At 41.4% G+C, this 21925-nt stretch overlaps 3 protein-coding genes across 3 annotated transcripts; 2 read left to right on the forward strand and 1 right to left on the reverse strand.

The window, feature by feature from the left end:
- Positions 1 to 286: 286 nt before the first annotated feature.
- LOC307255816 (ras-related protein Rab-18-like) lies at positions 287 to 5260 on the forward strand. Its single transcript, XM_080034615.1, has 7 exons — positions 287 to 462; positions 893 to 948; positions 1122 to 1183; positions 1928 to 2000; positions 2502 to 2620; positions 2848 to 2914; positions 3593 to 5260. The coding sequence occupies exons 1-7, from the start codon at positions 395 to 397 to the stop codon at positions 3763 to 3765; spliced, it is 618 nt and encodes a 205-aa protein (XP_079890741.1). The 5' UTR covers positions 287 to 394; the 3' UTR covers positions 3766 to 5260.
- Positions 5261 to 6936: 1676 nt separating this feature from the next.
- On the forward strand, positions 6937 to 8742 carry LOC307255411 (tripartite motif-containing protein 16-like; the record flags this gene model as incomplete). The annotated part of the gene is made up of 1 exon (XM_080034093.1): positions 6937 to 8742. The coding sequence occupies one exon, from the start codon at positions 6937 to 6939 to the stop codon at positions 8566 to 8568; it is 1632 nt and encodes a 543-aa protein (XP_079890219.1). The 3' UTR covers positions 8569 to 8742.
- A 1871-nt stretch (positions 8743 to 10613) lies between these two features.
- On the reverse strand, positions 10614 to 17929 carry LOC307255981 (homeobox protein Mohawk-like; the record flags this gene model as incomplete). The annotated part of the gene is given in 7 exon segments (XM_080034816.1): positions 10614 to 10953; positions 11833 to 11866; positions 16396 to 16740; positions 16922 to 17075; positions 17177 to 17336; positions 17684 to 17901; positions 17903 to 17929. Coding segments are annotated over 7 exon segments (1278 nt in total).
- Between the last annotated feature and the right edge of the window lie 3996 nt (positions 17930 to 21925).

Genomic DNA, 21925 nt, shown 5'->3' on the forward strand with positions numbered 1-21925 from the left:
TTTTCAATTTGTTGCTTTAAATTGTGTTGCTTTTACTATTGTGTATATGTTTTGCATTTATTTCAATGCAATTTAATTTACTTATTTACTTTGAACTAAAATACAACTTTATTCAGCTACATCAATTGACACAGATATTCGCAAAATGAGTATAAAAACATGTGTACAAGAATACGCAATAACAGACTGAGAATCTTTGTAAACAATTTTAAATTTTATTTTGAAACCTGGTGAGCCTCTGTGACGTCACGCGTCCCAGGTTGGGCGGAAGTTGCGCGAACTGCAGACTGTCATCCTGTCATCCGAGCTACTAGCCTCCTGCTGCTCTAAAAACAAGTGAAATTTGTTGAAGAAAGCGTTGCCATTCGGAAGTAAGACTATCTGTCATATAAATATGGATGACGACGTGCTGACCACTCTGAAGCTGTTGATAATTGGCGAAAGTGGAGTCGGGAAGTCCAGGTATGTCTTTGTTTTTAGCGAGCTTACAAGCTAGCCTGTTCAGAATGTTGATATTGTTCTTGTTATGTAAGTCAAACTTATTTTCCAATGCTCAGCTGCTGCTACTGCTAGCTGCTATTGTTATTTCCCCTTTTCTACCAATGTAGGCAAAATACTGACTATTGACAAGTTGACAAATGGATGACAAGAAACGTCAATGTGACACTGGCAGCTGTTAAAAAACGTTTTGGGTTATTTGTTGTGTCTTGATAACATATTAGGCTACTCTACTTTTCACCAGTCGGTCGTTAACATTGAAGCTCTACAGTTGTTGTTGTTTGTGGTCCTTCCTGTAACTTGAGAGGCCAAAATAGCGTTTAGTCCACTCACAAAAGCCTATTGTACTTTGTGTCCTGCTTATTTGCATGTTATCTTTATTTGGCACCAACAGTCTCCTCCTGAGGTTCACAGACGATACTTTTGATCCAGATCAGACGGCGACAATAGGTTTGACACACACAAACACACACAAAATAACACACCAAAAAAAAACACATACACACAAAAACAACTACACACACAGATGCACACACGAACGACTCCATTCCATGCAGACACATGGAAACTATTGATCATTTAAAACGGACCATTAAAAGCCCCTTTCTCTCTTCATTGGTCAGGTGTGGACTTTAAAGTGAAGACCCTGGCAGTAGACGGGAACAAAGCAAAGCTGGCGATATGGGTAAGAGTAAGAGTGAAGAAAGTCATGAAGCTAATTGTCTACTGTTTATCTTTGTAGTCAGGAAAAACACAATGAACTACAGGGATTCTCCACACGGTGGCGACATTGCACAGCCAGATTCACGGCAAGAAACTGAATAGCAGATTACATGTTGCAGCCGTCCAAATAAAGTGCAGTTATTACACACCATACACAGTGAGGCCCGACTTAAGCCCTACACACTAAACTCCCATAGAGCCTATTAGGCGTCTGCTTAGCTTATATGTTTTTGTGCAGCAGTTTAAGTGTCATGTAACATGGGCTGAGGCAGGTACAAGGCTTATATTGTGTGCAATGCATACATATACATATGTCAATAAGCTCACTAAAAGTGAAGTAGAACTACAGAGCTACATGTACATTTTATATAGCCATTTATTTTAGGGTTCTGTTTCTGTAGTTATTTTTATTTTATTGACGCCCCTGCTGTTCATCCCTGTTTTTAACATTAGAACAATATAAACCGAGTATAATTCCCACAAGAAACGGCACAGGATTTCAAAAGTCAGTAAAAAGTCCTCATCCGATGGCCAATTTCACAGTGGGACAGCAGAGAGAGACCTTGTAGACTTCTGAACAACACATGTCAATGTCAGAGTCTGTGAGTGTGGATGCTGGGACTTGGCTGGCGTACCTGTTCATGATAAACGTTTGGTATCACGCAGTCTTTCGCCCAAATTGACCTTGAGTGACTTTATTTTGCAGGACACAGCTGGACAGGAGAGGTTTCGCACCCTGACACCCAGTTACTACCGCGGTGCACAGGGAGTCATACTTGGTAAGTTGCACCGAGGGAATCAGTGTCAGTCACTTTGAACTTAAAGGTGCAGTCAGCGATTCTGGAGAACGGCTTGTTGTCAAAATCAGTGTATATGTCTATTCACGATCCGCTACCTGTATGTACTGTGTTTGCTCTGGGAAAAAAGCCAGTGTTAATACACAGAGCCTAGGCTTTGTAAATGACATGTTGCTTGCCAGCTACTTTGGAACCCCTTTGTTTACATACTAGTTTAACACTGTGTATTAACACTAAATATTTTATCAATACACAGTGCGAACAGGTAGTTGATCCTGAGGAGATATATTCATGATGATTTTTGACAAAAAGTGATTTTGACAACAAGTGTTCTCCAGAATCGCAGACTCCACCTTTAATGCTCTGGTGTAAATCAACAGCCATCAGATAGAAGGCATGTCCTGGAAAAGGATTTTATAACACTTTTACATCACATATTTCCTCAAAATCATCAACAAAATTTTTTTTGCACTTTTTTCACAGTATACGACGTCACAAAGCGCGACACTTTTGCTAAGTTGGAAAACTGGCTGAATGAACTGGAGACCTACACAACACGCAATGAAATAGTGAAAATGCTTGTCGGGAACAAAATCGATAGGGTGAGTCTGTAGGTTCAACACTTACACTGTACAGGTTAGGTTGTGACAGTTGACACATCTTACAATTCTGGTCATTTCTGTTCAGAATATGCAGTATAACAGTTACCTCTCAACATTAATTATACCACACCAGACTGTTTGATAAATAAGCTCACCAGCTGTTGTATCCTTTACCATGTGTTTTTAACATAAGGGGAAATGACATGGGATGTCTGTTTGGTTTTCAGGACGACCATGAGGTGGACAGAAACGAGGGTCTGAAATTTGCGAGGAAACACTCTATGCTTTTTATTGGTAAGTAGTATCCATGTTGGAGTGAAACCTGACCTGGTCATTTAACCGAATAGAGCCATAAAATGTAGCCGAGCGCCATTAGAACGTACCATACCGTAGTTGTAGGTCCGAGCTACCATTGTGTAGTTGGAACAAGTCATGCATTAAGTTTTGGTTTGTTGCATTGTTTACACTGCTTTGGCAATTTTGAGTCTCTACCGTCAGCGCTGCCCAGAAGAACTGCATTATGATTCAAATCCAGCGGGGCTTTCATTTATCAGATCCGCGTCTACACATGTTCCTGATTCTCATCTTCACTCTGCCCGTCTCTTGGAAATTAGGTTAACATTTCTTGCGGAGTTTCCATTTTAGAAGGGCCAAAAGCAGGGCTTTGGAAAATGGATGGGCTGGTCTAGGATTTAATCCGCTGTGTGGATGTCTTCATCCTTCTGGAAGATCCTTCTCTCCTGCTTCTTCAATGAAGCCATTTCATACTTGATATGTCGTGTTTGTCAACACGTGAATTTTCTCAAATCTATATCATTAGTTTGAATATAGTGTAAACAGAAAGATGTATTGCTCTGTTTTGGATTTAGAAAGCTGACTTTAGGTTTTATATTTTTATTTTTACATGGAAAAATCTCTGCCAGTCTATTGGTTGATCTCATAAATCTTGCTAACCCTCTCTTCTCTGTACAGAGGCCAGTGCAAAGACCAAAGATGGCGTCCAGTGTGCCTTTGAGGAGCTTGTGGAGAAGATCCTCCAGACCCCGGGGCTTTGGGAGAGTGAAGGCCAGGGGCAGAAGGTCCGTCTGGGGGAGCAGGAGCAGGGCGGTGGCAGGGCGTGTGGAGGCTACTGTTCCATACCCTGAAACTGGGCACAACCAAAAAAAAACAAATCAAGACAAAAAAAAAGCACCAACCTTATAGGAATGACTACGGACCAGAAACGGGGGAGGAAAAAGAGTAAAAGAAAGGGGGAGGTGGAACTAGATGAGTACTTCTTTTTTCTATTTAGAAAAAAAAAAAAAGTTTATAATTGGGAGTTAGTTCTGTCGGTCAAAAGGACTTTGCTGTTTGCACACTTCCTTTCCAACCATCATCTGTCACTACTTTCTGTTTCAAACATGAATGAAAGGATCATGCAATAATAGCCTCCTGTCGAAGGAAGTATAGCCTTTTAAATTGAAATAACCAGGCCAAGTGCACGTCATACGAGCACACGTCTGGTTTGAATTTATCTTATTGGCAGCAGTGACTCTGTTGTACATTAAGGCATCAGGTTAATAGTGCCTCTAACATGAACCAATTTGTAGGTTACAGTACAGTACATAGCTTGTCAAATTGTACCCAAAAATGATTCATTATACTCCATGCAAAAATCTCCTTGAAGCTAGTGCCCTGCTTATGCTTTGCAAGCTGTACATGTCCACTTCTAAGTAGTTTTTCGAAGTAGCTACAAAGTACAGAATGTTCTACAGCACATATATTTGCAAGCTTTATTTTATACATATACACTAAACGCTTCACATACATTGGGGATAGTGGTGAAAGAGACTTGTTATATGGAGTGTGTGTTGGCTTTCATGTAACGTCTGTCATTATGCACCTCAACACTGTGAATGCTCCCATAAGACATTTCACAATAGACTTACTTAGGGTTACTGACGCCAGTTCATTTTTGCTCTTAATCCAATCATTATTTGTTTGATGGTGATATGGTGTATCACATTCTTATGTATAAAAAAAAATGCTTCCAAAATAACAGATTTGTTTTGTTTTGTCCAAGACAAGCAATCATCTTTGTCTTTTAAGGATTTTTCTGCAACCAACCCTGTGTGTTGTTTTCTTTGCATGTCTGATCTGGACCATAACCGCTACAAGTTTACAGTATTAAGAGCTGTTGGAATGAAATACGCTCTTTTACTCACTCCAGTTCATATTTTTTTGGCCATTTAAGTCTCAGCTTGACTCTTTAAGTTTGTCTTCACCCAATTTATGTTGTCTTTATTTTTAGTCCCTGTCTGGTGTGGTCTATATAATGACTGACTTATTGAAGGCATTTCTCACATATTATAGTATGAGAGCATTTCTTAGGAGCGTTGTACTTTCCTGTCTTCACTATATAGTTTGGATTTGATGTATTTTTGCTATCTGTTTGAATTCCTTTTTCTTACATTTAATCATGTTGACTTTTTCATCTCTGTACCTGTACCTCTAGGTTTTTGTTGTTGTTGCTGTGCTCCTATTCATATTCAGCAATATTTTTTCAATTAATATTTGCCTTAAAGTTGAATGACATTTGCTATGGTTATGGTCCAGTAAAGTCTCTGTTGTTTCAAACTGAAATAAATGACAACCTCAAGATGCCGTCACTCCGGACTAATTATTGTTTCATTTGCCAGTTGAGGACTGCGTTTTAGTTTCCATGTTGTGTAGCAGCACACATAATCAAAAGCAGCTTCACAGTGGAAACAGGAGTGAGGTGCTCTTTCCGCAATACTTTGTTGATGATTGGCCTGATGTACACATGCAGGACTCAAGACAATCTTTGCACAAAATGTCAAAAAACAGACCCAAAAAAGCAGGTCAGGAGTGGAAAAAATTGCCGTTACTCATGTTTTTTGAAACGGTCCCAGATGACTTGAGTGTGATTACAAGCTTATGTTTGGTGTCAGGATGTCCCCAGATGGAACAGGACGCTCCCCGCAAGTCTCTCGTCAGAGTACCAGACATTCAAACCAGGCTTATCCTATTCTCTATATTTCCAATAACATTAAGTTTTTTTGGCAGTTAAAGAGCTGTTTGCTGTTCAAGAATAATACAGAAAAACATGATTTTGTTCACCAGACAGACAATACATTATAGAAATGAAAGACTTTGGTGCAGTGACCCAGCAAATGGGAGCGCAATATTTACTCATCATTATTGGTGTTATGTTGACAAAAACTATCACTATATGACTTACCGGCAGTTTATAAAATGGTTATAGCATTAGAAGCAGATGCAACATTTTCTCCTCCTTACTCCAACTCACTTATTAATAAGTAGGATGGCTAAGGATGGCTGAAGTTAGTGGTTACACTGAATATTAAAGGGATATTTCTGTATTGTTGAAGTGGGGTTGTATGAGGTAATTATGCATAGTTTGTCTGTTACCTTATGGAGATGGACATCAGCGCAGTAACTATAAGGAGTTTGGGGAGACTTTGCTGGAGCTGAAGTCAGTCTTGTATTGTTGCAGAGGGGGCCAGCAGAACAACTTTTTTTCACCACCTATAAATGCTAACCTAAAACCTAAACCTATGTCCATTCAATTGTACACTGAACTGAGATAATTCACAGTAGCTCTGAGTCGAATGATACAAAAATAAACAGCTGTATGGCAAACTAAGCTATGGAAAAAATCTCAGTTCAGCGTACAATTGAATGGATCTATGGTTTTAGGTTTACATTTATATGGATTTAAAAAGGTTTTTCTTCTGGCCCCCTCTGCAACTTTAGAATGTTCAATTCTGCTACAGCGATATCTCCCCTAAACTCCTTTTAGTGACTGCACTGACTGTTAGCTCCATAAGGTTACATATCAACTATGCCTAAGTAACCCACACTTGAAAAATACTGAACTATCCCTTTAAGGAGATATGTCCTCAAACATAAAGCATTAAAGGAGGACAGTACTGACTGTAAACATTTTAATAAGGGCCATAAATGCTGCCAAGGTTAATACTGCTCCTTTTCCATGTATCCAACAGACTGATGTGATGCCCCTGTGGTGTCATTTGGAGTATTTTGTGACTTGTATAACTAAGTGCAGCTCTAATGTAACATTTCCTGGTTCATGCCCCTTTGGTAGATCTACAAGTTTAGGGATTTATGTACCCGCATTGCTGCAAAGTGCAAGAGGTGAAAAGCACAGTCATTGCAGATCAGCATGTGAGTGAAAGAAAACATAAAAAAAGGGTTTGGTTTCTTTCGCAAAGGCTTTTATTTGGAATGAAGAAGTGAAACTGAAAAGTATTTCCTTGTTGTTAAATGGTGAAATGGCGCTGCAAAGAAAACAAGCAGACGAGGTGAAATTCTGCTGTGCGATCTGTCTGGATCTGCTGAAGGATCCGGTGACTATTCCCTGTGGACACAACTACTGCATGAGCTGTATCAAAGCCTCCTGGGAAGAAAAAGACAAGGAGAAAAGCCACAGCTGTCCTCAGTGTCGACAGAGTTTCAGCCCGAGGCCCTTCCTGGTGAAAAACGCCATGTTGGAAGAGTTAGTGGAGGAACTGAAGAAGACTGGACTCCGAGCTGCTCCCGCTGATCTCTGCTATGCCCAACCTGAAGATGTGAACTGTGATGTCTGCACCGGGAAGAAGCTGAAAGCCCTCAAGTCCTGTCTGGTTTGTCTGGCTTCTTACTGTGAGCGACACCTCCAGCCTCACTACGAATCACCCACTTTTAAAAAACACAAACTGGTGGAAGCCTCCGTTAAGTTTCAGGACACCATCTGCTCCCATCACGATGAGGTGATGAAGATTTTCTGCCGCACCGATCAGCGGTGTATCTGCTTTCTCTGTTCAATGGATGAACACAATGGCCACGAAACAGTGTCAGCCGCGGCAGAAAGGACTGTGAAGCAGAGGGAGCTCGCTGAAAGTCGGCAAAAAATCCAGCAGAGAATCCAGGACCGAGAGAAATATGCAAAGGAACTTCAGCAGGCGGTGGGGGCTATCAATGGATCCGCTGATAAAGCAGTGGCGTACAGTGAGAAGATCTTCACTGAGCTGATCCGTCTCGTCCAGAAAAGAAGCTCTGATGTGATGCAGCAGATCAAACGCCAACAGGAAATGGAAGTGATTCGAACCAAAGATCTTCAGAAGAAGCTGGACCAAGAGATCGCTGAGCTGAAGGGGAAAGACGTCCAGCTGGACCTGCTCTCTCGCACAGAGGATAACATCCAGTTTCTTCACAATTACCCCTCCCTGTCCAAACTTACTGCATCTACAGACTCACCACCAAAACCAAAAGTCGGTCACCTGCGGTACTTTGAGGACGTGATGGCGGCAGTTACAGCGGCAAGAGATGAAATGCAGCACGTTCTTATGGAGAAATGGTCATTGGCTGAGCCCACGACCAGAGCTAAGTTCTTAGAATATTCATGTCAAATCCAACTGGATCCAAACACAGCAAACCATTTTCTGGTTTTATCGGAAGATGACCAAAAGATAACATACAGTGATGAAAATACGGCATATTCTCCCCATCCAGACAGATTCATCCACGCTTGTCAGGTGTTGAGTAAAGATGGACTGACTGGATGTTGTTACTGGGAGGTGGAGATGAGCAGGAATGCTTCAGTAGCAGTCGCTTACAAGGGTGTAGCCAGATCAGGGACCTTTGATTCACATGCATTTGGATGCAATGAGAAGTCTTGGGTATTAAATTGTGGCAGTAGTTATACCTTCATCCATAACTACTGCTTACGTAGCATCTCAGGGCCTAAAGTCTCCAGAGTAGGAGTGTACCTGGATCACAGTGCAGGTGTTCTGTCTTTCTACAGCGTCTCTGAAACCATGACTCTCCTTCACAGAGTCCAGACCACGTTCACTGAGCCGCTCTATGCTGGACTGTTTTTGGCTGGTCGTAATGCGGACACTGTTGAGTTCTGTGAGCTCAAGTAGGTATTAAAAAGGCAGGGAAAAAGTTTTATGTTGAATAAATGTATTTTAACTCCTGTCAGACATAGCTGCAGATGTACATGGAGTTCACTAATGGGAAACTTTTCGCTTTATAGGGACAATTCTATTTAACTTATAGATATCATCATCAAACTTTGATTGAACGTTGATTGCTCACATTAAACAATTCTTTTTTTGAATTACAATATTTCAGAAATGTTTGAATAAATGTGCAAATAGCCGTAATAACCTTTAGAATAGTGCTAATAAGGCCGTGCTAATATGGCCGTTAAAGTTGGAGTCAGTCAACTAGTATAAACTGTTGTGGAAAACAAATTGCCAAACATCAAAAAATTGACCAGTCCGTGAAAAAAATAAGTTTGCCTGCATTGGCTCGCATTAAAGAGAGTAAAATTGATAATAACTTGCTTGGACGTACTGATTATAATGTGCAGTCTGTCTTCTGTTTAATATTTTGTGTGTGACTTCTTCTTCTTCTATAATCATATTTTCTGTTACACTTATCATGCCTTTATTTTCATAAACAAGTATGTTATAATAAAATTCTATTACAATGCTAACAGGTTATTATCCTCTGAATGTATTTTGAACTGTTAATAGTAAGTTTAATTGACGTGACGGTCAATTAGAGTTTGGAAAAGTTACAAGAAAACATTTTCTGATTGTTATTGGATAAGTGTCGTAGGTCCACCAGCTAAAGCTTAAAATGCAATTGTTTTGAGAACGCTGCAGCAGCGCAGTATTGGGTTATGGAGTTGGAGTTGGAGTTGGAGTTGGTAAATTCAAATAAATTCATGGAATCAGACCTTGTTTTTATTTGTGTGTGTGTGTTGAAATTCTCATTGCAGAAAAGCAAAAAAAAAATCTAAATAGATAGATAGATAGATAGATAGATAGATAGATAGATAGATAGATAGATAGATAGATAGATAGATAGATAGATAGATAGATAGATAGATAGATAGAGATGATCATTTCTTATTGAACCATTTATATTTTTTAATAGACAGATTGGGAGTTATTGTCCACAGTGTCCACACAAAGAAGGAGATGGAACCTAAATGCAGCCTGAGAGTTCAGACTCCGGGTTAGAAATATTCTCATTAAAACTGTTGCACAGGAAGCTTTATGTTTGAGCCCATGTTAAAAGGAGGAATGGACTTTTTTGTGCATCCGTTGAACGCTTGGTTAAATATTTATATGTAAAAGTTTTATTTGTATTAAAAAGTTGGAATGTTTGGTTACAGCTCCATTGGTCTCCACTAAGCTATGTTCCATGGTCACTGGTGCTGAAAAGTTATCCTGAATTGGCTTAGAGATTTTTTCCTCTGAAAACAGTTACAGCCGCATGTTGTGGTGGCTGTAACTCTTATACAACATGTTTAATGGGTTTCTGCTGATCTACTGAAATGTATTTCAACAACTATCAAATAAATATCAAAGTACAAAGTGTGTAAAACTTTTCTTTGTCTGTTATCGATGCTTGTTTAACCACAGTACTCTGCTCTCCCTGCTCATTTCAGAATGCCACCCCCTTCTGCCCATGTTACAACCTTTAAAAAAGCTTTTCATGAAAGGATATAATAGAACTGCAGGACCCACAAGTTGCACACATGAAAACTACCACTAAATGCAGTTCGGTCAAACATAACTATGCGGCTTCAGTCACTGCAGAGCGCTGATTGAAAGCAAACGATTGCAGGGTCCAAAGATTTCACATTGGGTTTATTCAAATAGCTGCTGTCAAAACTCAAGCATTGGATGATAATCCAGTCTCGTGGAAGTTAATATAACTTACTGCAACAGACGGCAATGGGAAGACATTACAAACATGGCAAAAATGCTAGAAAAATCTTTAACTGAGTTAGGTCAGTTTTTCCATTTTTACAAAGTACAAAATGATTGAAAATGTCAACGTTTATCAGCATTACAAAATAGCAGAGGCTGTACATATATTTGTGAGGCACTTAAGCATCTGGTTTTCCTATTGCTTATGTTGCTTAGAGCAGATGCTCCAGCGAAAATGCCTACACACTGTTTGCCAGGGCCACGTTAACAGTCTGGACCTCAGAGATATGAGAGGATTTCTGGATGATGCGGCTGGTGAGAGTGGGCCCCACGGTGCAGCTCTGCCTCAGGGCACAGGCGGGTGTCGAGACACGCATCCTGTCCATGATAGAGGTCCTCCTGATGGAGAAGGGCTCTCGGGCGCGGCTCTGCACTGTGCCAGCGCTGGGCACGGCTCCTCCGCTCTGGCCCACCGTGCAGCTCTGCCCCTGGGCCAAGTCGGTCAGAGCCACAGCAGCGTGGATCTCCCTCCAGCCCTGACCCACTCCTCTGTGCTGGCCTCTGCCCTGCTGCTGCGCCCTGTGAATATATTAAAGGTGCAGTCAGCCATTCTGGAGAATGCTTTTTGTCAACATGATTAACTATACAGACAAGGATCTGTTAACTGGTATGTTGCTAGCTTTGGTGGGCCACATTGTTTACATACAAGTTGTTTAAATACCATTTTACTGAGCCTAGGCTGTGTATTAACACTGGATTTATACTCAACATGCACACACAGTACAGGCAGGAAGGGGATGGGATGGAGATAATCACTGATTTTAACAAAAAGGGATTTCGACAACAAGCATTCTCAAGAATGTATGTTCCACCTGTAAGGAGAAACACTTCATGTTAATGGGGTAACATTAAGAACTTATAGATATCATCACACAACTAAGTTGATTATTTACATCAAAACAATACTTTTGTATTACAAGTTTTTCAGCAATGTTTGAATACATATGCAAATGTGGCAATATGCATTATATTATTTACATCTGCATCTCTTAAAAAAACACTTTCTTTCATACTAGTATGAAAGAAGAAATGGTATGAAAGCAAAATAGCCAAAAAAGTTTCAAATTGACCAGTTCTTGAAAAACTATGTTATTACCTACATTGTCTCGCTTTAAAGAAAAAGGAGAAAATAGGAGGATTATTAAACATCATCTCACCACTTGCCTAAATCAACCTGAGGGTGGGATGGCTGAAGAGGGATTTTAGGAATGAAAAGCAGAAACATTGCATGTGCTTGGATATTTCCCCCTTGATACAAAGCCAAATTAATATGGATGAATTAGAGGTGAACAACCTCCGGTTGGGATCCTAAGCAGTATTACTTTCCAAGCTGATGAGAGTTGAAAAGGTCAAACAGCTGATCTGATTGCAGATTGAGTGGTGAACAATTGCACTTACCTGTCACATTTAGTTGAAGCATAGTCCGTTGTGTCTGCAGGAGAGAAGGAAACAAGACTCACCTAAGTATGCCATGAATTACTTTACTCTATAGCAGTCACATTGCAAACAGAGAATATTCACAGGATAATCCAGGCTGGATCAGGCTGTGTGGCAGTATGTTAGTGATACATTGTATTAATTTAGGAGATTTATTTGTATTTATTTGCAGCATGTCTGTGAGTATTTAAGTGTGCATTTATAAGTGATTGTGCATGATTGTTTGTGATTGTGTGTGTGTGTGTGTGTGTGTGTGTGTGTGTGTGTGTGTGTGTGTGTTATTGTGCATGGGAAGGCGCTCCCAAATGTGCAAGTATGTGTGTGCATCTCTGAAATATTAGCACATTTGTGTATGCAGCCACTACTTGTCAAGTTAAGTATGTCTCTCTGGATCTGTCATACACTGCCACAGGAGTTTGAGGTCTGACTCAATGCCAGTCTGCCAGTGCTCAGCCGCTCTGGCCAAAACAAATGCAATGCAGGGATTTCTCTTGAGCTTTTAAGAGGGAAAACAATCTGATATCTGCATCGTGTCACAAGGATTGCGCTTTCAGGTTTCCAGCTCTAATAAGCGCCCAGTTTGCTGTGGGTTAATACTTTTTACTAAAGCTATCCCTACACATAGATATTTCTTTTTTGACCAAGACCTGATTCATTTGTTATATTTATGAATGAATACCTGAACATCACAACATGCCTGTCTAAGAAGGAAGGGGCCAGGCTTACTCATGCAGTGCCCTGAAATGAGACTATAAAGTACTTCTGGCTACTTCACATGCAGGGAGCAGGATAAATTGGGACTTTTGGAGTAATATTTTATTGCTTGCACAAATCTCTGTTTGTGGTCTGCGCCTAAGTGTGCATTAGATGTAGAGCATATTTTCCATTTTCACTTCTGGAATATTGCCTTTTTTCTCCCCCATTGGAGCAGATAGGAGCTGGTCAAAGCGAATTTTCTTCAGAGTGCAATAGACAGGGAAATTAGAGGCCCACTGTGAAACACAGTCTTTCAGTGCTAACAGCCCGAAACATCCCTGTCTCTGATTTCTCTGGCCAGGCTACAGCCAAAAGTTACTACTTATCGACAGTAAATCATTTTGCTGTTTTATGCTTGTTCCTTTTTCTCTTTTTTTTTTGTTGCTGCTACTGAACTTAGCCATAATGTACTTTGCCAAGAAAGTACTTCAGTGCCTCTGTTGTATTTATGACCAAGACAAAAAAAAACATTGTTTTACCTCTGGTGAGCCTCAAATGTACAGCAGGGATCAGTTACAACAAGATTTTAAAAGGGGGTAATGAAGCTGACTGCTTTTTTCGATATGACCCTGCTGCAAAAGTGCAGTACAGCTATAATTCATTTATTATGAAGGTTAATTCGTTAGAGCTTAAATTTATCCTTATTATTTTACAAGTAACGAATAGTGCTGGCATTCTGGGAAAAATTCTTATGTACTTTCTTGTCCTCTCAATATTCTAAATGAACAGATGTGGGAGTGGTATCGGTCTTCTCATCTAACCGTCAGCAAGACAGTGAATTAGAATTTGTATGAAAGTTGGACAATCTTTTTGTTTCCAATTTAGCTTTCTCTTTACTTCCAAAAACTCTCGCCAACGTGACTTCCTCACTCTGAACGAATGGCTACGTGAGGGGATTTAGGTCTCTGGTGTTCTCCAACAGTTTCACTTTAAGTCCCTTCATGATCCAAAGTCAGCACCTTTCAATCATCTCTCAGGTCTGTCATTCAGGATCAACACAAGTGTCTAACACCGTATTTTTCCTCAACGGGAATCTGTATCTGCAAAAAGACAGACTCTCTCCCCCTCTCAGCCTTCATGTTTTCATTTGAAACAAAAATGGATGGAAAACGCAGCAAGGCAGAAATGTTTTTCGCCGCTGTGCATCCAATAAAACATGATTCTGGTCACATTTATGGCTCTCCAGCCTTTTGGAGGGAAATACTGAATCTGATGATTATATGGTGTAGACATCCTCCTCACATTTCTGTACAGAATTGTAACTTTACTATCACATGCTATTCCACTAGACTTTTACTTCCTGGTCGGGAGACAGTTTGACACGTCTAAAGTGTCCTTGTGAGACACTGTGCAGTGGCATCTCTTGATGGTGACTGCTTTAGGCGCGGAGTAGAAACGTGTTAATGGTGTCGGTGCCTGTCATGCATCTGGCAAATCCTGACTTTCCACTTCACCTTCCACAGAGGAGCCGTACTGGGTTGCAAACACCCTTAATATGGCCAGCAGGGACGCATTAAAAGTTTGCACAAACATTTCAATAGAGTGTGATGACATCAAGACGCCCCCGAATCCTCCCAAAAGAAATATGATTTGAAGTATGAGAGCAATAACATGTCTGAAAGGCACAGAGTAACATTTTGGAACGTAAGGTTTGTTCGCTTTCGTTCGCCCTGAGCTAGATCAGAAGATTAATGCATCTCTCGTGTCTGCATGCCAAATATGAAGCTGCAGCCAGTAGACGGTCGGCTTAGCTTAGCATAAAATGCTTAAGGACTGAAAATAGGGGGAAACAGCTGGGCTGGCTTAGGCCAAAACGGTAATTAGAATCAGTTTTTACACATCAAGTTTTGAAAGGATGAAACAGACGAGATACTATAAGTGCTAATGAGTGAACTTGGTAGGTGGATTTTGTTACCAGTGGGCTGAGCCGAGATACCGAACAAAAAGCAGTGGCGATCTGCTTTGAGCATATTACCCAAAATGTCAAACTACTCCCTGAAAAAAATGAGAAATGAGATTCTTTGCATCATCGATGTTGAATTATTATAAACACTTATTAAAATGAAACCACATTTGTTTAATAGTTTAAGCAAGACAGTATATTTTATATGATATACCAATTCCCTGCACTATTATATTAAATATATAGCGCAAGCCCAATTAGTTCAGTTTCCCGGACACAGATTAAACCATGGACTATAAAAAAATGTCTATAAAATAACCTTTAGACTGGGACCAGGATTTGAGGTTTGCCAGGAAAAGGTTCTAAAATAATGATTAGTAAAGGAACATTAAGCATGCATGCCTCGTTTAATTTGATAATAAAACCTACTAGATATGCTAAAGAGCTAGATTGGTTTCCAAAATCTTTTCACAACTCCTATTATACAATGTAAATTTGGATGGATTTGGAGTCACTTGGGAGAAGCAGCCTGCCAAAGCATATGAAGCTGCACCCTCAGACAGCGGCGGGTATAAAGCCAAATGGGTGTTAGTGATGTCGCTCTGCGTTGTCTCACAGCTGAGTGGCAGCACTGGCTGTCGCTCTGTGAGAAGTCCTCACTGCCTTTCACTGACTGGCTGCTCCCACTGCTACATTCGCCTGAGGTTTCCACTTCTCACCTCGGGGGAGAATAAAGTCTCAGACATTCTGTAATTGTCCTTGAGACTGGACTGGACATTTCCACCACGGCGAGGGGCTGAAGCGGAACAAATGGCACATTCTACTATATGGAAATTATATTTGCGGTGTACAGTGGCAGCCAGGGCCAGCTCCAATCCAATTTTCAAAATGAGGGATTTCAGCGTCTGCACGAGTCCTTAGAAGTAAAGTTTGTAAAGGCTCTGACTCCTGTACCTTAGCAGATTGTAAGGCTTGTCAGTGTACTGTGCTCCCCATAGGTCTGAAATTGCACCCGGGTGTCACACTCCCTAAAAGTTTAGCTGTAACTTTATAATTGAATCTCGCAGAGCTTCTGACTGTCAGTGGAATGCCTGAGATTTATTAACGTGAGGGAGCTCTGAGGTAGCCGTGTAGACTTTACTGTTCGTTCTGTTCTTATTTTATTGTGCTCTATGGTGTGTTAAAAATGAGCTGAGGGGAAGGAGGGTAGTTAAAACGTCATTTTACCTCACATTCAACATAAATCTCCAATGAACAAGCAAGATGCTTTAATGATTTCTGTTGACAGGGGGTGCTATCATCTATCTCCTCTTACCTTCTATGTTGTATTTAATTGCTTTACTTGAGTTGGTTTGATATATAATAGGGCTGTGCAAAAGATTCTGCAATATATTGTGATATTAATTTTTGCAATATCTGTATCGTATTGTCGGCTCCCGAAATCGAAATTTTGAAAAAAAAAAATGGTTTTAAACATGTTGTGAACTACAACCTTAGCTCCTGTAGATGTAGCAGTACAGCAAGTTGCCTCAAATTAAAGTTTTGAATAAAACTATTTAGACTCAATTTGCCTGCTGAATTATCAATACAATGCAATGTGATGTATTAAGACCACCCAGATTGTACAGCAACTTGTATTACTGCTCTGTTTTTACATCTTTATTGAACTATGTGGAATATCGTAAAAGGCATCTTATCGCAATGTATCGTGATGTATCATATTGTGAGCCATGTATCGTGATGCGTATCGTATCGTGGAGTCCTTGCCAATATGTTTGTGTTTGTTGCATGCTTTCTCTGATTATAAGCACAAACAGTAACGCTCAACCACACATGTAGTTGCTGTAATGCCTGAAATGGCTCACCCATATGATAGACCAAATTGGCCTCTGTTTCGTAGGACGACGCCGGGGAGGCCACGTCCCGCTCGCATTCGTTGGAGCTGAAGGACTCCGAGTGGCTCCTCCTCTTGCGTGCCTGGGCGACTCCCTCTGCCTTCGCCGCCATCATGTGCCGCAGCGTGTCGTTCAGATAGCGATTCAGTAAACTGCTCTTGTACTTGGACGGAGGGGACGTGCTGTCGTCGCTGTTAGCAGAGTCGGCCATGTTGAGGACGCTGCCCTGTTTCTGGAGCACGCTCTTGTTGTGGTGAAGAGACGACCTGCCAAAGTCTGACTGGCCGATGGGTGTTTGAAAGCGACACTCGTCATCTGCAGCAGGGAAAGGAAATAAAAAAGCTGTGACTTCTTCCAGGTCCTACTCATTAAAAAATGTCATATGAAGAAAGGGGATGTTACAAAACTATCAAAACAATTAAGATACAATTCCTGTCTTTGGACCTTTTTTCTTTCACAATGCCAGATTCTTTAATAGGCCTATTGTAGCCCGTACCATCTGAGTCGCTGTCATCGCTGCACACGCTCAGTCTCTCCGCGTTGCCCTGGATGTATTTGTTGTACAGTTTGATCCTCAGGGCCCAGCTCAGGTCTGGCTGTCTCACTGTGTTCTTCAGCCTCCGCCGCGCATTCGCAAACCAGTTGGAAACCTGAAACAGATATACAGATGCACCTTGTTACAGAACAGCAACGTGGCTTCAGATTAACTCACGAAATTCACTAGTGCCTTCATCCCACTCTGGTCCCTCACCTGCACTAGTGTCATGTGTGAGCCCAGAGCCAGCAGGACCTTCTCAGTCTTGGTGGGGTAAGGGTTGTCGCGGTGTTTGTACAGCCAGTGTTTGAGCGGTCGCGCCATGTCCTGAAGCACTTGCCTCTTGTGGCGAACCTGGACGCCGCCCAGACGAGACCTGGAGGGATCAGAAGTTGTCTAATAGGTTTCACGAAAAAAGGCCGCCTACGATCCCATCTGTTCAGACTATAACATTTATACATGAAACAACACGGTGCTAAATCATCTCTGCCTCCAACCTCCACGACTGAGGAACCGAAAAGGAACTCCAAAAACAACATTCTAGAATAGCAAAATGTCAGGGCAGAGAATTGTCTTAGATTTTATGACTTTGAAATACTAAATTTTCAGTTGAATTGCCTTATAATAAATATTAAAGCTGTAGTCCAAAATACAAACCCCCAGTTTAGCCGTTGATCATGCCATAAAAACAGAATTTCCAACTCAAGACAAAAAGGGCCGTACCCATATCTTCTGTACTTGATCGGAGAGCTGTCTTCAGTGGTGTCCTGGCATCCCTGCGGGTCTGTGTCCTGCCCGTCTGTTAAACTGCTCTGGGGTAAGTCTACTACACAGTCCAATCTGCTCCTGCTCTCCTCCGCTGTCCTGTTGCCCTCCAAATGAAGCATATTATGAGTATCGGACGTCATCGCTGCAACCCTGTCCATCGTTAGACACAGAGACATTTTCCCCCTCGATCAACAGGTGCATCAGCAGACTTCCAGATGTAAGCAGAGGCAGCAGGTTCCCATCCCCGATACACTTTGATGTAGTGGTGAGTAGAAGAAAAAGATTCAGAAGCGTTTCCTTACTCTTCTTATTTCTGCGTTGAAGGGCTGAGCCGACGTGATGATGACAGACCCCTTTTGAGAGAATAATGTTTGCAAAGTCAGAGGATGTTGTCTGCTTTAGTTGAGCTTTGTGAGGAGAGTTCAAATAACCTGTTGCAGTGACGCCCATAGCCTCTCTTGCCGACCAATCAGAGCTCTGTGAGGAAAAGCTTGCAGTGCAGCAGCAGCAGCAGCAGCCTTGGTAGCATGCCAGCATATGAATATATATTGCACATGTGAGAATAGCAGCAAATGCGGTCATTAGATTTACTAGTGAGTTTTTTTTGTGTCTGGTGTGACTGCAGCGCGTTGGACACGCTTTCATATTTTCTACACGAAGCGTATGAATGTCTTGCATTTTTTTTTTACCAATAAGCGAGTCAGCAGATAATACATGTTTTATCAGGGGATTCAAGGAAATATATATGGGCGTAATTACATGCTTGCTAATAACCAGAAAACCCCCAAAACTGTGTCTCCTGAAATCCTGCAGATTTGAAATGGATTTCAGTACAAATTGGCTCACGGTGGAGTCAACAAAAACACTGGAAAGTGAAATTAATACTTGCCCATATAATCCAGAGCCAGTGTTGCACATGTAGCTCTTTTGAGTCAGAAAGTGTGTATGCATGGGCATTTATTTTGCACCGTCTGCAGCGTGAGCAGGGATAATCCAACCAAAATACTCATATTTGTCAATGTTTGTCTCCATTATGAAGCAACAGGGACTGTGAACAATTAGAAAAGCTGGGTCTGACAGGGGCTTAGCATCGTCATTAGTGTAACCATATGACAACATGCGGGCTCCCGGCCCAGTATTTGAAGACTGTGGTTCAGCTTCAGCTGTCATGACATCCAAACACTCTTATGTAAGGCTGTTTGGATCTACTGTAATGACTTCGCCATGGACAATCATAACTTAATAATCCTCAAACAAACATTATGTGATAAAATGCGGGTTTTCCTGCCTACAGTCAAAACTTTTGAAGGTTGTGTGGCTTAAATCCGAGCAGCACTTGTTCGACAGTTAAACATATTAAAGGACTCCATAACTCTTATTAAAGGACTCCATAACTCTCATCTATAATTCAGCAGTATCGGTGGGGAGCTTTGAGTTTCAAATGCTTTCAAAGCTGAAAAACACATGGACCTGAAGCATCCCCGTTAGGTGCAGTAAATACCTTGCTCACATTCCTCTGCAGCAGTGGGAGAATGCAACATGCGATCACACACCATTTACTCCTGTCCCTCTGTGACATGTTCCCCGGCTCAGCTGTTGATATTAGCTGGGAACACACCTGCATACTGCAGCCAGGAGACCTGTGAAAAACACTTTGGGAGGATGTAGATCTCTTCTTGTTTGGATAGTTTGGCATTCCTGTATGTGTGTGTGAGTGTGTGTGTGTGTGTGTGTGTGTGTGTGTGTGTGTGTGTGTGTTTGTGTTTGTGTGTTGCAGGTTCAAAACACATGCTTATCCAAAGGGACAACAATCTACCAGAAAAGTGTCAATGTTATGTTTACACCTCTGCCCTTCAACCATGGGCCAGCAAATCATCACATCTTTGTGACCTGACTGATAGCAAGTGGATCACAAGCGCGCGCACACACACACACACACACACACACACACACACACACACACACACACACACACACACACACACACACACACACACACACGTCTTCGGATGAGGTCAGGTTTTCACCTTTGTTTGATTTTTATGATAAAAACAGTGACATTTTGGTTCTCTGATCTGCTGGCATGTAGTATAACAGAATGGCATGCTACATGCTAACGTGTAGTGACAGTTAAAACCACATGTTAGCATGTCACTACCAACTGTGTCGTAAAGCCAATGAACCGAGTCAGTAGGCCTACATGTATAGTCCAAAGCAATATCGTATGTTTGCTAACATTAACCGTTTCTGGTCATAGCAGACCAAATAAAGCTAAGCAGACAAAACCCCATAGCATATTGTATTACATTTTGCAAGGGCCCAATTTATTGCTCGTAAACTAAACATTTTTTTGGAAAGAAGAAGTTTTTGTCATTTCATCTTTCAAAAGTTGTCTGCAGTCCAGCTTTAATGTGTCAATCGTAGGGAATAGGAAACAGTCGATGACTCCTTCAATTCACAGTGCGCTGTAATGAACTAAAGCTTTCCCCCCTTCCTGCTTTAGGTTTGTATAAGTTACTAACTCCTAGATACTTTCAGCACGTATGTGTTATGAATATCTCACGCAAAGATGAAGATATTTTTTTAACATCGCTCGTATTTATTTTAACATACTTCGGACAGACATTTACATGATTGAGCCAAATGATCCGAGACCAATTGACATCATACTCCTGTGTAATGTTTGAAGTGGGAGCTGCAGTGAACGTGAAATAACGACTTTTCATTGGATCACTCCGGTGTCTTAAATGGCATAGTTATGATCTCAGAGGGCGCCTGCAGATTCTCAGTGGTGTGATGAAATTATACTGCCACCACGCTTTGGCTGAGGTCGGGCCTCGATCCTGGCACAAGTGTGACTGTTGTCCTAACAGTCTAGTTTGTCTGGTTTTCTGGTGACCGAGAGACATACAGACACACCAATTAGTGCATCTCCACTCACCCATCTCCGCCACTGTCCTCTTTGCGTGCTCAGTTGCGTTTGACTCTGACAATAAGACTGTCAAACAATAATAAATACCTGAGACAAACGGGAATGCTCTTTATCCCTGGAGCCTAATCCTAGTGTAGACCTTCCCCTGTGCTCTTACAGTAAGCTTTTATGTGTGGTCGTAAATTTCTTTCTGTAGCCTATGGCTGAAAAAGGCCCACGTCCCTTGAAAGCCATTATCGTCTCCCCCATATTACGCGGCTCCCACTTCTTCCCAAGCACAACGTGATAGAAACATTAACACTCCTTAACACCCAATTGAGCCGAGCTTCCAAAAAGAGCAAGGAAATACCATTGATGCACAGGAATGCAGCCTTTTACAAGAATCAGATTAGGCAGCGTGTGTGAAGGAGAAGAGTGGAACTTTACACCCGACTTGCAGCTGTGATGCTCCAATATGAGTATCTGTTAAAGGTGCACTATGTAGTTTCAGAGGAGGAGGATTTGTTTTTAAACACAGCTTGCAGTTAGTTAACGAAACACATTTACTCTACATGTAATTCCTAGTATTGAGTAATTCTATCATCATAAGTCAATACTAAATTATTAAGCACCTGGAACCAAAATTAAGAATAGAATATTTTTGTTAAAGAGGACCTATGATGCTTTTTGACTTGTATGACCTATAAACGTTTTTATGATGATTTATAGTCATGCTTAACCATACTAAATAATCAAATAATGACTTACATGCATTTCGACGTATTCCCTGCTGACCGTCTGGGGTGTCTGTGCAGAGCACTAGACACTATTCTAGCCAGTCGAGAAGTCACTTGTTCAAAGCGGCTTGACGCTTGACGGGGGAGCGGAGATGGCCGAAGCACAGGCGGAGGGAGCGGAGATGGCCGAAGCACAGGCATGCTGGATCGCCAAAATAAGAGAAAGAGCTTCCCGAAAATCTACATAGTTTTTTGTGATGTGATTCGTGTCAGGTTGCTCTCTAGCAGTGGCCCTCATTTATCAATCTTGCGTAGACCAGAAAAATGGGTGTACGTACATTTCCACGCAAATCTCGGCATTTATCAATATGGACGTGAGCGTAGGGTACGCTCAAATCCCACGCCAGCTCTCAGCTCGTGTACGCAAATTTGAAAACAGCTTGGACTCGCAGTGCAGGCTGTGACGGGTAGCCGATGACTTTGTTGGACAATTATTAGAAGATAATACAAATGCAGTGCAAATAAGACCGAAATAAAGATATAATCACT

This window comes from Ammodytes marinus (assembly GCF_949987685.1).
Source record: "Ammodytes marinus genome assembly, chromosome: 9".
NCBI lineage: Eukaryota > Metazoa > Chordata > Actinopteri > Uranoscopiformes > Ammodytidae > Ammodytes > Ammodytes marinus.

Coding starts and splice junctions, on each gene's coding strand:
- LOC307255816 (XM_080034615.1), top strand. CDS start 395: ATGGATGACGACGTGCTGACCACTCTGAAGCTGTTGATAATTGGCGAA. Junction 949..1,121: donor AGATCAGACGGCGACAATAG/GTTTGACACACA, acceptor TTCATTGGTCAG/GTGTGGACTTTAAAGTGAAG. Junction 2,001..2,501: donor TGCACAGGGAGTCATACTTG/GTAAGTTGCACC, acceptor CTTTTTTCACAG/TATACGACGTCACAAAGCGC.